Genomic DNA, 14,971 nt, shown 5'->3' on the forward strand with positions numbered 1-14,971 from the left:
CTCTGTGAGAAAAGCCCTGAAGCTGCCCCATGTTAGATAAGAGTCAGTTCCAGACAGCTCCAAAGGGACACGCTGCTGCCCAGAGCCAAGCCAAAAAGCGATGGTGGTTGTGCCTATGTGAGAGCCGACTTAAGAAAAGGTAAAAAACCTGCTGCACAACAGCAGCAGCAGTGCAGCTGGGAGAGCGATGACTGAGAAACAGCCCCCACAGCCCATGGTGTACCATGGCGGAGCAGATTTCCACACTGCAGCCCATGAAGGAGCCCACAGCGGAGCAGGTGGATCTGCCCTGAAGGAGGCTGTGGCCTGTGGAAAACCCCCACAGGAGCAGACTCTGGGCTGAAGCTGTAGCCCGCGGAGAGGAGCCCATGTAGGAGCAGGGGACCTGGCAGGAGCTGCTGCCCATGGGGGACCCAGGTTGGAGCTGTGTGCTCCTGATGGATGGACCCTGTGTTACGAAGCCATGCTTGAGCAGTTCTTGAAGAGCTGTTGCCTGTGAGAAGCCCATGCAGGATCAGTTTGGGAAGGATGGCATGCCATGGGAGGGACCCTACATTGGAGCAGGGGAAGAGAGTGACTGAGAAGGAGCAGCGGAGATGAAGCACTAGGGACTGACCACAGCCCCCGTTCACCCATTCTCCTGTGCCGCCTGGGGGAAGGATGTTGAAGAGGGTGGATGGGGGGAAGGTGTTTTTAGCTTGTTTTTAGTTCCTCACTGCTCTAGCATGTTAGTGATAGGTAATAAATTTCTCTTATCTCCTTATGCTGAGTCTATTTTGCTCATGACAATAACTTTGGAGTGATAGCTCTGTCCTTATCTTAGCCCTTGAACCCTAGCCCTTGAACCCTTTCCATCATATTTTCTCCCCCTTTTCATTTGAGGAGGGGGAGTGAGAGAGCAGTTGTGGTGAAGCTCAGCTGCCCAGCTGAGTAAAACCACCACACCATTGCATTTCCTGGTAGTAGCACAGTAGAAGTTTCTTGCTCATCTGCACACCGTGGAGGAAGCACTTTATAAAAGCAGAGCATTGCAGCTAGGATTGGGCACACACTGAGCCCCTGTCTGTTTTTATTTATTTATTTATTTATTTATTTATTTATTTATTTATTTTTCATTCAGGCCATCTGAGACATCAAGGAGAAATCCTTTTCAATCCTTTGAAAAATTAGCTCAGTTTGTCACGTTTCTCAAGCAGCTTCTGTTTATTCAGCCAGTATTCTACATTTCACTGCAAGTAGAAACCCAGGAAAAAGAATAATTTCACTTCCACTTAGATAAAATACCATATCTGATGAAAGCATCACCAAGTACATCCAGTGGCAAATCCAAAGTTACATCCAGGGAGAAAAAAAGAAAGCTTTCACTTGCAAGATTTGAAGGAAATACATATAAAAAAAAAAAAAGCAATCAACACCAACACAATAACAATAATTCTGGAGTTTCACCTCCTTGCTAGCACAGTGGCAACAGCATTGTAAAAGGGTAGCCTCTGCTGTGACCCAAAGTTTCTCTCCATATCCATGATAGAGAGCTTAATAACTTGTGCTGCAAAATTGCCAGGATCATCTGCCATTGTTAATGGCAAGTAGCTCAAAAATGAATTTCATGATGTATGGCAAACCCAGCTAAATTTATGATCATGGTTTATTTTTGTTAATATTTATGTTCTATTTGAAGAGAACTGTAAAAACAAATGTAAAAGGATTTGCTGGTCTAGCATAGAAATGCCTTGATTTTAGACGCTATTACTTGAACATTAATTAAATTTTAGGAGTGTGTTATTAGAAAGCCAGCATTTTGCTAAAGTTGCTTTAAAAGTGCTGTGACATTTCACACCCAAGACACAGATTTCATATGTAAAGGTAGTGGGGAAAAATACCTAAAACCAAATTGTTTTCCTCCTCCAGAATGGAGATAAAAGGCAAGATGATGCTGACCAGTTTCACCACCTACCTGGGGAAGAAGCATGGAGCAAACGATGCCCAAAGTGGCCTCAAAGTTGTCTTTAAGCCACAGCCCGACAGCATGGATGCAGCCTCGCACGTGGATGACATTAAGCAACTCCAGGCGCTGGAAGCAGATTGAAAAGAAGTACCACTGTTTTAATTTAGATGGTGCACTTGGAAGAAGATGTTATTTCTTGTGTTTGCTCCTTCCCGCAAGCCAAAGGAGTGCCATGACAAACATTTGGGAATTGATTTATTGGATTTGATATCTTCTTGGGTTTTCTTGACAAAAAAACAGTCCCTTAAATTTACAGGTCACACTGCAGCTCTCTGCCATGATATACCCCACAATCACCCCTGAGGGCCTCAAAAGCAGCTTCTCTCCTACCACCAAGCCTTAAATCACAACTCAGGACCAGCATTTCCTGGGACTCATCCAGTAGAGAGATCGTTGCTCTCAGAAATGCCACACCAAAGCCTGCAGAGACTACACAGATGAGCCTGCTCAAATTCTGCAAGCCTGTGCAGGGATGCTAGAGAAAAGAAATAAAAATAAATTATATACAGCTGCAGTAACAGCTATCCCTGGTGGGGAAGAGATTCCCATTGTGAGGCAGGGTTTCCCTGAAGATAACCTTTTTTTTTAAAAAAAAGGAAGGGTTTCACAAAAAAATATTGTACATAGGAAGGAAAAAGCAAAAGTTACCTCTTTATCGAGTGTCCTGTATCCACACAGCGTGTTAATGACTTCTCCAGGAACCTGTAGACAGAGAATTAGTGCAAACTTAGGTTGGAGGAAACCAAAGGGGACATTAAAAAAAGAATAAAACTAAAAAGAAATAAAAAAACTTGCCCAGTTGCCTTGACCATTCAGCATAGTACAAGGCAAACAGTTAGCCTCAAACTTCATTTTATTACTGTTTAATCCTTTTTCCTCAAATGCATTGCTGATATTGTAGGTGCCAGCTTGGCTTGGGCCAGCAATAAGTTGCGTTTTGAAAAACTATTTTAAACAACTTGTCTCAGCCATTTCTGAATCTGCTCAGCATTCTCCTATCCAGTGATACGGGACTGTCCAGTGATTTGAGCTGAAAGCAACTCCACATGGTGTGAGAATTTAGTAAAGTGGTTCTTTAAAATGTTACTTTGATTTTCTCCTTGTTCAATTCCAGCCACTTTTTTCTCACATATTCAGTCACATTTCACCTTCTTAAAAAAAAGGTAATTTCACCAAGATTAAATGTATTTAGTTCTACAGAAGTCAAGGGGGAATTTCCCAAAAGTCTCCCAGCACTTGGGAGAAACCCAAGGATTTTAGGGATCCACAATGCTTAGACCTTTGTTGCTCCGCCCGCTGCCCCCTGCCCACCCCCCAAAAAAAAAAAAAAAAAGCATTTCAAAAGTTGCAGAAATCCTAGCCAAATACTGCTATGCAGTAGCTCTATAAAATTAAATCAAACCAAATTCCTCTGCTTCCATCAGGGTGGAAGAGGATACATTTTTGAATTGATTACAACATTTTTTAACACCAGTTACAAAACTAGTTCTTGCTCATCCCAGAAAAAGGAAAGCTATGAGGTAGCTCCAGAACACCCTGAGCTAGCTGTGTACTTTGCACCTCTCAGGATTGATATTTTATTTATTTATTTATTTATTATTTATGGCTTATAGCAGCTTCCATAATACCATGTATTTCTAAAGGGCCTCATACTCATGAAATAATAACATGCTGAAATTATTACACTTTCAGTAAGATGACTTTGACAACCGAGTAAAAGCTCCTGAACAACGAAACAAAAACTACCTGTGCTTTAGAGGCACAAGATGAAAAGAGAAATGTGCACATTTAGGGGTAAATTATACTTTTCCTGCAAGACACAGCATAAAAGAAATGTGCACCTTCAGACAGGCTCCAGCCATAAAGCTGCAGCTCATTCCTTCCGTAATTGGTAGGGAAATTATTCCAGCAATACACTACCAAGAGGATCTGTACCTCTGTACATTACTGACAGGGCTATCAAAAAAACCCACCACACACCACAACCATCTGTCACCACTTCAGTACGCTATTTATAAACTGGGCATAGTTAAGGAGAATAATTAGTCCTTGTGTGTATTAAAGACTTATGGGGACATCCAGAGATCAGCCCACTGGCAGGTCTCATCCTGCACTGGGACCATGAAACAGGAAGCCCTCAGAATAAGGAGAATTTGAGACATTCCTAAGGCACATGCTGTTGCCATAGTGGTATAAAGGAATATGCGCATGATCCAGGAACATTTATTTGGTTTGCATTTAAAAAAACAACTCAAAAACCACAATCACCAAAAAACAAAACAAAACAACCAAACAAAACAAATAATAAACAAAGAAAAAAACTAAAGCATTTAGTTCTTGGCAGCTTTCAGTTATCCTTGTTTTTAGACTCACTTCCATGGACATCATGGGATCCTTACTGGTGAAACATTCATAGCCTTTCTATAGGACTTATCCATTGAACAACATCCATCTATGGAGCAAATTTATCACCAATTTTCTTCCTTCTTGCATCAAATAATGAAGGGTTTCTCAATCATCTCCAATTCTGACCATCCACTTGAGTATTCTTCTCAACAGCTTGTATTTGGGTGAATTGTGGACAAGTGAGTTTTTTGCCTTGATTTATCTTTGTTATTGTCTTGCATGGAAGTGAAAGTCAGAGCTGAACAGATATTTCTAACATAAAAACCAGGAGACATCCTTAGTCTTCCCAAGTGAATTTTGATGCTTTCAGAGATCATAAAACAGCAACAATGCAGGTGTTTAAAACCCACCAAGGGCAGAGGACTGCAATCTTTGCACTTTTCTTTTAACCCAAACAGTTTCCCACCCACAAAATCAGATATTTCACGAGGGCTCAGAGACACTGTGCTTGGCAGAGGCACAGCTACCTGTGTCTTCCACAGGAGAAGGCCTAACTGCAATGGAAACCTTTAGAGAAGTACTTAGCGATGAGGATACAGAGGGCCCCCCACTGCAGTAGGTGTATATTTGCTCATTCCTTATTCCTGGGAAGACTTTAAGGCCTGTGACCTTAGATATGAGACTCTTTAAAATAGCCAGCATTTCCTGGAGGATGTCTGTTCTTGTTGATTGCACCTCAGCCTGCCCTGCAAGATGCCCAAGGTTATATGATGCAAAGCTCTGGAGGCTTTTGCAACAGAAGTGTCTTTCTTTTGAAAACAGGATGGTTTTATGTCTGCATTTAATGAATGACAGGTTAACAACACTTCTGAAACCATGTTTCATACTCCTTCTTCAGACAAGCTCACCAACCAACCACCCTGACAAACAAATGATTTGTTTGACAAGTGTACGAGGTCTAACAGAAGCTCTGAAGTTGGACCTGCCAATGAAAATTACTCAGAATTGGCGAATACAGAAGGATCATGTGCAGCATGTGATATGGTTGTCCTTGTATTGCCTTGGTTTGGAGGACTGAGCTGAGACACCCTAGAGCAGAAGAAATGGTCAAAAACCTGACCACTTTGCTGGTATTCACCCAAAACCTACCTAGATGGGGCTGTACTGCATGGCTTGATCCTATCAGTATCTATTCCTTTTTTCATAATACTCTATTTCCAAAGAACATCTTCTAGTACCTCTCTACTTAAAACTCAAAGGTCCTCTAAGAGAAGAGGATGCTTTGCTCTCCATCTTTCATTCATGAAGGTGCAAATAGAGGACAACATTTTGTTGCTAAAGAAGAAAAGGGTTTCTTGCCCTACAAACTGGTGTATTTAAACTGGTTGGTACAAGGGTTATTCAGTGGAAAGACCATTGTGGTTCATCTCTGAACCAGCACAGACAAATTCATAGAATCATAGAAACACAAGGTTGGAAAGGACCCACAAGATCATCTAGTCCAACCGTCCTCCTATCACCAATACTACCCACTAAGCTGCTAAGCCATATATCGTAGCACTTTGTCCAGGCCCTTCTTGAACACTGCCAAGGACAGTGACTCCATCACCTCACTGGGCTGGGTTCCAGCACCTGACCACACTTTGAGAGATTTTTTTTTTCCTGATATCTAATCTAAATCTCCCCTGGCACAACTTGTGGCCATTTCCTCAAGTCCTATCATTTGTTATCTGGGAGAAGAGGTCAACCTTCTTCATAACCTCCCTTCAGGAAGTTGTAGAGTGCAATGAGGTCTCGCTTGAGCCTCCTCTTCTCCAGACTAAACAATACCAGGTCCCTCAGCCACTCCTCATAAGACTTGTGCTCCAGACCCCTCACCAGAGTTGTTGCCCTTCTCTGGACACGTTCCAAGGCCTTGATGTCTTTCTTGTAGCGAGGGGCCCAAAACTAAACACAGTATTCAAGGTGTGGCCTCACCAGAGCTGAGTACAGGGGGATGATCATCTCCCTGGTCCTGCTGGCTACACTATTCTTGATACAAGCCAGGATGCCATTGGCCTTCTTGGCCACCTGGACAAAATCTTCTCTTCAGCCTTTAAGTAGCATATTTTGGAGGAAAGGGTTTTGAATAGGGTTTGTACATTGCTCAGAACAACTAGGTATATATCTAGAGTATCATGCACAGATACCGCCTTCATCCCTGAAGTGCTTTTCCCATCTTATCAGCCTGCAAGGAAAACCTTCCACAATAACATTGCAATTTCAGGTAACAACTATGCACTGAGACATGCAAAAGCAATTATGCAATTATTATTATTATGCAATTATGCAATTATTATTAAAATGCAATTATGTTTTTTATTATTTTTACTTTTTATTATTTTTAATATCTGGTTGTTAAAAATATTTTTATTTGCTTGTTCTATGCCATAGTAAGTGGAAAATTCCAAGGGATCTTGCTCTCCTAACTCATTTAATATACTATTGATATTGTATAGGCGATGGATTCTTAACCAAAAGCAGTGCAAAAACCAAATAAATTTGAAGAAAGAGGCCACATCTATCTACCTGCTTACTGCTCTTGCCAAGAGTTTCATTCCATGTGGAGATTTAGATTCATTTGGCAAGGTCTCACTTTCTCTCTGGCAGTCAGAGACACATTCACAGGCTTTAAATCTTGAAAAAAAAATGTACAGAATTTGCCATCAATATTCCCTCCCAGAAGCTTGGAGTCCTTTGCTAGAGCATTCCCCAAGACATTGCTCATTAAAATGTGAAGCCAGGAAAGTTGCCTTATTTCTTTATCCCACTATATTACACATCTGTGATTTTTTATAACTCAAACAGTGCCAGTCAGGCAAAGGTGTTTTGTTTCCACATTGTTTCCAACATACCACAGGGAATGTAAAAATAATGAAAAAGGCACCTGACTTTCTCCAGCATATACTTAATACCAATACAAAAGGGACAACATATGAATTTCTAATTCAACTTTGGAAGCTGGCAAAGATCCTTAATCAACACCCCGATTAGAGATAAAAAACTATTTTTGCAGCTGTTTTGCATGTCATGCTTAGATGAATATAAAGCACCTCACAGTTCCTCATTTTCCTTTAAAAAAAAAAAAAAAAAAGCTAACAACAATAACAGATTTATGCTATGTTTTCCTTGTGCAATTCATAAAGCTAGTGGAATGGCCAGGTTTCAGAGGTAATGCTGCCTGTTCTTCTTAACTCTAAGGATGTTTTGCCACTGGGATCACAGAGTAATAGAGTATCACAAATTGGAAAGGACCCACAAGTCTCATTGACTCAAACTCCTGGCTCCACACAGGACCACAGAAAATTCAACCGTATTTGTAAGACCATTATCCAAACACTTCTTGGACTCCCAGCAGGAGTGACCACTTCCCTGTTTCAGTGCCCAACCACCTCCCAGTGAAGAACCTTTTCGTATGATCCAGCCTGAACCTCCCTGTCACAGCTCCGTTGCCATTTCCTTGGGTCCCATCGCTGTCACCAGAGAGCAGGGAGCAGCGCCTGGACCCCTGTCCCCGCTCCCCTTGAGAGGAAGCTGCAGCCCGCCATGAGGCCTCCCCTCCGTCTCCTCTTCTCAGGGCCTGAAACAATCAAGTGACCTCAGCACTTCTCCTACATACTTTCTCCACTAGATTTTTCACCATTTTGTGCATGGTGCTTGAGGTGAGGCCTCACCAGCGCAGAGCAGAGTGGGATGGCCACTTCCCTTGAGCAGCTGGCAGTGCTGTGCCTGAAACAGCCCAGGGTACGGTCAGCCCGTTTGGCTGCCAGGGCACACTGCTGGCTCGTGTTCAACTTGCCATCAACCGGATCCCCCGGATCCCTCTCCAGGGGGCTGCTCTCCAGCCTCTCATCCCCCAGTCTGCACATATAGCCAGGATTGCCCCGTCCCAGGTGCAGAATCCAGCACATGCTCTTGTTAAACTTTCTGCAGTTGGTGATTGCCCAGCCCTCCAAACTGTCAAGATCTCTCTGCAAGGGCCGCTCTGGCCCTCAAGGGAGTCAGCAGCTCCTCCTAATTAATATCAGCTGCAAGCTTACTTAGCATGCATTCCAGTTCCTGCATCCAGATCATGTATAAAACATTTGAAGAGAACTGGCCCCAAAATTGGAGCCCTGGGGAACTCCATTAGTACCCATTAGACAATCAGCCCAATGTAACCCCATTTACCCTTTTGAGCGCCGCCTGTCAGCTAGTTGTAGCAGCCTTTGTAGCGTGTATTTGTCCAGCTGTACGCTGGACGTTTTGTCCAGGAAGGATACTGTAAGAAACAGCATCAAGAGCTTTGCTGAATTTCCAAAAAGTTCACATTTACTGGTTTCCCTTGGTCAACAACGTGGGTAACGTTGTTTGTAAAAGTTAATTTGGTTAGTTAAACAGGACTTCCCTTGTAAGCCCATGTTGGCGGTGACAAATGACTGTGTTTGTCTTTCAGGTGGGTTTTCAGTAACTTCCAGAATACTCTTCTCCCATAATTTTTCCAGGCACTGAAAATGAGCTGACAGGGCCTGTAATTACCAGGGCTTTCTTTCTTAGCCTTTCTTGGAAACTGGGACATTTGCAAGCTTCTAGTCAACTGGGATCACTACCAGATCCCAAGGCCACTGAAAAATAACTGAGAGGTGGTGACATCAAGCCAGCTCTTTCTTGACGAATCCCATCAGACTAATGTGCATCTCGCCGGAGGAGCAAATCCTTCACTAGTTCAGAGTTGGTGGAGAGTTTATTGTTCCCCAGGTCATGGTCCTCTAACTCAGGCTCTGGACTTCCAGGGCCCATCACTAGTGTTAAAGTCAGGATTATGCTAGTAAACTCATTTTTAGGACCATGTATATCATCTTTTTAGCCACAGTAGCCAGGGATATTTGCACTTTTTTACCCAGTCTTGGCTGAGCTTTTCTGTTTTCCCTCAGTATGTGTAGATTGGATTGCAACAAGGCAGACCATTATATTAGCAAAACAGCTGTGAGAGCACTTAGCTTAGTCTCAGCAGCACTACATAGAGAATCTTGGCTTGCAGCACTTGAAAATCAGTTTAATAAACCTTCATGGTCATGCAGTAGGAAAGACACCCAAACCTTCCCTCCAAGGGGAGATCTTGTCCCAGTTCACAGCATGTCAGAAATACAGCCTTGGAGTTGCATTTGCTCACAAGACTTTTTTTATTCAATTGCCAAGGGTGCAAATTGTACTCCTCTCATGGCTCCATTTATGACAAAACCCTCAAACCTCCTTGTTAAAAGTAGATGCCAGCACACATGAACCCCATTCTGCTAAACGTTGTGTGCAGCTGGCTGAGAAATGTATGCTCTACAGAGGAAGACAAAGCACAACAGCTAATTTGGATCCACGTGTTGATACAGCCAAGCATTTAAGTCTTTGCAAAACCATCCTCCAAAGCATTTCATCCCATAGTAGGTAGAGAGATGGGAGACCCAGCATTTCTAAACAAATCCGTGGCACAATACAAATGCAATTAATATCCCAGTTCTTTGTTATTTATGCTGTATTAACACAGCAGACCATACTAAAATGCAGTGTAGCCCATATATATGTATATTTTAGTTTCTTTAGCATGAAATGATTATGCTGTCTCAAAACCACTTTTCAAATGGCAACACAGTTAATAAGAAACTCAAGTACAGAAACAAAGAAGTAAAAAACTTTTCATGCCTTGGCTGCTTTACCTTCCTGATACAGCATGTGTAGGGCACCCCACATGCCAGTGGCCCACTGCCATTGCACGAGTGGTATAGGTTAACCTCCCAGTCTCTCGGTATTCATCACCACCACAGCAAGAAAACTGCAAAAGAAAAGGAAAGAGTGAGACATGCAGATGAGCAAACCTCAACTATTTCCAACTCTCTGATGCATCTCCTGTCCAGACTTGCACTGCATCTTCAGTGCTGTTTTGCCAATGCTGGTATAAAGAGGTCCACAGGATCCACCCTGGGATGGATCCCATCCAGAACCATGGACTTACATGGATCCAGGTGGAGCAGCAAATCCTACACACGTCAGGGTTGGATGGGAGTTTGTCATTCCCACTGTCCTGGTCCTCCTTTTCAGGACACCCAGGGTCCTGAAGCCCATCATCGGCATTGAAGACAGAGGTGAAGAAGGCATTAAATGTCTCTGCTTGCCTATGTCATTGTCTGTGAGGAGACCTTCCCCGTCAAGTAGCGGACCTGTGTTTTTCTTTGGTTCTTTTTCAGTTAACATATCTATAAAAAACTTTTTATTGTCTCTCACAGACATGGCCAGCTTCAACTCTAGTTGGGCTTTGGCCCCATGAATTTTCTCCCTACAAACATGAAACAGCATCCCTGTATTCCTTCCTCATTGCCTGACCCTCCTTCCAGCAGCTGTACACTTTCTTTTTCTGTCTAAGCTCCAGTAGAAGATCCCTGGTCAGACAGGCTGGCCTTCTGTCCCGCTCTGCCTACCTTCTGATATTTTGGAATCGCCATGATGTTGTGCTTTTTAAGAGGTAGTGCTTACAGATTGATCAGCACTGATGGACGCCAATGCCTTCAAAAGCAGCTTCCCAGAGGACCCTTGCTGACTAGTTCCCTGAGCAGCCTGAAGTCTGCTTTCCCCCTATCCAGGGCTGAAGTTTTTGGTGGCACAGAAGGTGTCACCAATAAATCCTAAACTCAATCACTTCATGGTCACTATGACCGAGACGGCCGCCAATTGCCATTGTCTCCCACAAGACCCTCTCTGTTTTCCAGCAACAGATCAAGGACGGCACCTTTCCTAGTTGGTTCCCTTAGCACCTGCACCAAGAAGTTATCATCTAGGTGCTTTATGAACCTCCTGGACTTGCTCGTGTCAGCCATGTGGTGATCCCAAGTTGACGTCTGGCAAGTTGAAATCTCCCATAAGGACAAGGGGAGTTGAATCTCGAGGCATCTCATTAGTTCTGCAAAGAATAATTCATCGGCGTTGTCGTTCTGGCCAGGTGGTCTGTAATAGATTCCCACAACGACATCCCCTTCGTCCTTTAAATCCTTACCCAGAGGCGCTCAACTTTGCCATCCCCAACTTGAAGTTCCACGCAGTCCAGCCCATGCTTCACATACATCACCACCCCACCACCTTGCCTACCCTGCCTGTCCCTCCTGAAGAGCCTGTAACCATCTATTGCAGCACACCAGCCACAGGACTCATCCCGCCAGGTTTTGCTTATGGGATGATTTCTTACTTTCCAGGAAGCTGAAGACTCTGTGTTAAAAACTAACAAATGCACAAACAAAAAAGCTAAAGCAGATGTTTAGCTTGGTTTAGCCCCATTTTAGAAGTGTGTAGCAGGTATAGAGATGTACATGCATGTGTAGGAGGCATCGTGGCTCATTCATGCTTTCTTCCTGCTGATTTAATTATAGGTAACTAATCCATCCTATTGGGGTGTGTAGAAGAGATGGCTATTTCAGCACCTTGAATAAATGTATTTCTTTGCTCAACTAGTTGGTGTTATTCAACAGTATGCTAATAAGACTCTGCAGTCTAACAGGGATTTCTCTTCCAATTAAGTTAAATTAGAGATCAAATGCTGCAGCTACAAATGAAAAAACTTCTTTTTTCTACTTCTTGTATAATGTGAAAAAATAAAAAGTTTAATGAAAGTCATTTTCTGTTCTCTGTGGAATAAAATTGGGCTTATTACATATCAAATCGTCCCTTCTCTTGGTAAACAAACTTGAATCTTTACATTTCCCCCTGGAAAGAAAAGCCTGAAGTGGGCAGGAGAGCTGTGTGTATGCTTGACAAGACAGAAAATTCCAGGTTTTCCCCATTTCTGTAAGCACCAGTCTCCAAGGAACAGTTTCCAGAACGAGTTTAATTAATACCCCATGAGTATCTGTTCCCTCTCCTGCTCATAGGTTGGTGACAATACTTGGCGAAAAGGAGCAGGAAAAGCCATCAGCTCTTTGGGTCCTCATGGCCTCCTCCCATGCCAAAATGGGCAGATATGGCCAGGAGCTACCAGCCCACAAACTGAAAACTAATTTCTGACTTCCTACCTTTAATTCATCTATTACTTTTAGTCCCATCTGTATCAGTGAGGGAGACAAGCTTGCAAAACTTGTCCAGAAAGAGGAGAGAAAAACCCCTAAAGGGATATTGGATATTCTACCCTGCTCTGCATTCCCATGCTGCAAAGAAGTTTCTTCCATTTGCTTTTATAATTCTGCAAAAATTGGTATAAAATCATTGTAATGAGTGTTACTAGCTACTGGGAAGGCTCACCAGGGTGTTTTCTTCCCTGCAAGGAGAGGTTTAAGCTGAACTACTGTTGTGCCTGGATTTATTTTTCATAAGCTGAGACAGATCTGGGTCTGTGTTTTACTTTCATATGGGTTCCCAGACCTCAGAGAGAGCTAATACACAGGAGGAGAAAAAAAGAAAAAAGTCCAAGAAGTACTACGCATTGGGTACTGCTGCTACAACCCCTGACATGCAGGCTTATTACGGCTAATGACCATAGCCCTGTACAGTGGCCTTGAAGAAATACACTAAAACGAGCCATGCTGGGTGGAAGCTGCCTTTATTTTCCCTGAAGAATAAAGATGCAGGTTTGCAAGCATAACACCTTCAACTCTCCAAGCCTTACTTTGAGGTTGGAGCTGCTCAGGTATGAGCAAAAACCACAGCCTTATCAGTGCTTTGAAATTCAATTCCTGTTCTCAGCAAAGTGGTTTGAACTCTCCTCTCCCACCTGCACTCAGCAAACCATTCAGAAGACACAAGGGAAGAAGCAGCACAGAGCTGCAGTTAGTGATTTTCAGCAAACTGAGTAATTTTGGTTTCCAGACTTGCATCCATGGTGTGCAAAGGGCACACCATGCACAAAGGGTACACTTTGTTCAGCAAAAACAAATAATATAAATGTGTAAATATTATTTTTAAGGCAAATTTATTTCAATATCTTCCTGTTCACAGACAGCAAGACCAAGTAGGTGTTGGCAGGTAAAACCACCTCATTTGTGCCATAATCATGGTAATGTAATAATTACTGTCTGGCACTTCTATGTACATCTGTTATTTAGGAAAGGACCATAATTACTTATTTTAATATATGATACTGGTTTACATGTTTGGAAGCAGTCAGCATTGCTTGAGAGAGGGTTTAAGCAAAATTTAATACCTAAGGGGTGTACCATGGTTTTGTCTGAGCTAAATGAGCTGTGTGCCAGGTAACCAATGAGTAGACAAGATTTTTACACCCCAAAATGGCAAGAATAAGCACTAAATGGTTATAATAGGGTGCTCTGGGCCTGTGTTTTGGCAAAACAAAACAAACAAACAAAACCGCCAAGCTGGGGTGCAATCCTTCCAGACTGGATACAAATTTTCATCCCTCCAAAGTGGTTTGGGCTGCTTGGGTCTTGTAAAGCCCCACAGGAGCCAAGTCCAAGCCATTATGAGACCACTGGCATCAGCAACTCCACCATTTTTTTAATCTAATCCAAGTGTTGCTGAGCATAATGCCTAGAACAGCAAGAATGCAAGAATGCTGTGATTTTCTCTCTTAAAAGAAATTATGCTTCTGCACTGCTTCTCCCCACTCCTATCTCAGTAGGATGCATTTCAATTGCTGATGTTGCTGTCATTCCCGGCTTGCAAATTATACTCTAATACAAAAACTCGCAGCGATGAGCAGCAAGTTCTTGCAAAGCTCCTTCTCTTGCTACAGAAGAAAATGTGTGGATGCTAAAAACTTATCGGCAATATTAGAAGTAGCCATTAACTTCTAGTACAGAGAGAAATGCTATGAGATGAATATCTCCCCCTGAAAACTTAAACAAAAACTCAAGTGAGGAAGTAGACACAAAAATGTCATAAAAAGGGGGTGGGATTATATAATAAGTGCCTAGTCTTTGGTTGTTTGGAGATACAGAAACCTTCCCGCAAACAGATCTGCTTTATCTAGAGATCTGTGGTCTAACCTCCTTGCCAGGGCTCATCACGGATAGTTTCCACATGCATTTGTGTTGGCTTGTGGCAGCATCCATTTATCATTCATACAGAGAGGACTGAATTACAGCACCTTTTTAGAGAGGTTGGAGCCAAACTTTAAAAAAAGATTAAGATCTTTCTTGAGATCAGTGAAGTCTTGAAACCTTTAGAGGTCTTCCAGTTTTATTAATGCATTTGGTTCAGTAATGACAACTCCAAGAGTCAGAAGTAGGTATTTAAAAAGAGAAGGGAATGTGGAGGCCACCACCAGCCTTGAATTTCAACTACATCAAAGAGGAAGGAGCTTCTTGGTCTCCTTCAAAGCTAGAGATAAGATTTATATATTTATGATGCTCCAACCCACAATGAAAGGAGAGAAATCAAGCTGAGGTGAGAGAAAGCAGCTCTGAAAAGCAGCTCTACTGGCAAAACCAAGCTGTGAGCATGCAAGTTGGATGTAATTTCTCCCTTTTACCTCTCCTAGATCTTGAGGTTTTGCTTTTTCCACTTTTTTTTTTTTTCTTTTTTCCTCGAAGAATTCATCAAATGCTTTGAGCTGAGTGTTTCCTTTCACAATAAAACAAATAACAGTCAAACTTCATATCCTTGCTCAAAACA

The 14,971-nt window shown here is 42.6% G+C and overlaps 1 protein-coding gene across 1 annotated transcript in view; it reads right to left on the reverse strand.

The window, feature by feature from the left end:
* Nucleotides 1-14,971, reverse strand: part of LOC116499475 (tetraspanin-15-like) — a 58,847-nt gene that overhangs the window by 7,945 nt on the left and 35,931 nt on the right. The window contains 4 exon segments of the mRNA XM_032204213.1: nucleotides 1,955-2,071; nucleotides 2,654-2,707; nucleotides 10,078-10,164; nucleotides 10,167-10,193. Coding sequence (XP_032060104.1) covers nucleotides 1,955-2,071; nucleotides 2,654-2,707; nucleotides 10,078-10,164; nucleotides 10,167-10,193 — 285 coding nt within the window.

The sequence above is a fragment of the Aythya fuligula genome, chromosome 27 (assembly GCF_009819795.1).
Source record: "Aythya fuligula isolate bAytFul2 chromosome 27, bAytFul2.pri, whole genome shotgun sequence".
In the NCBI taxonomy this organism is placed as follows: domain Eukaryota; kingdom Metazoa; phylum Chordata; class Aves; order Anseriformes; family Anatidae; genus Aythya; species Aythya fuligula.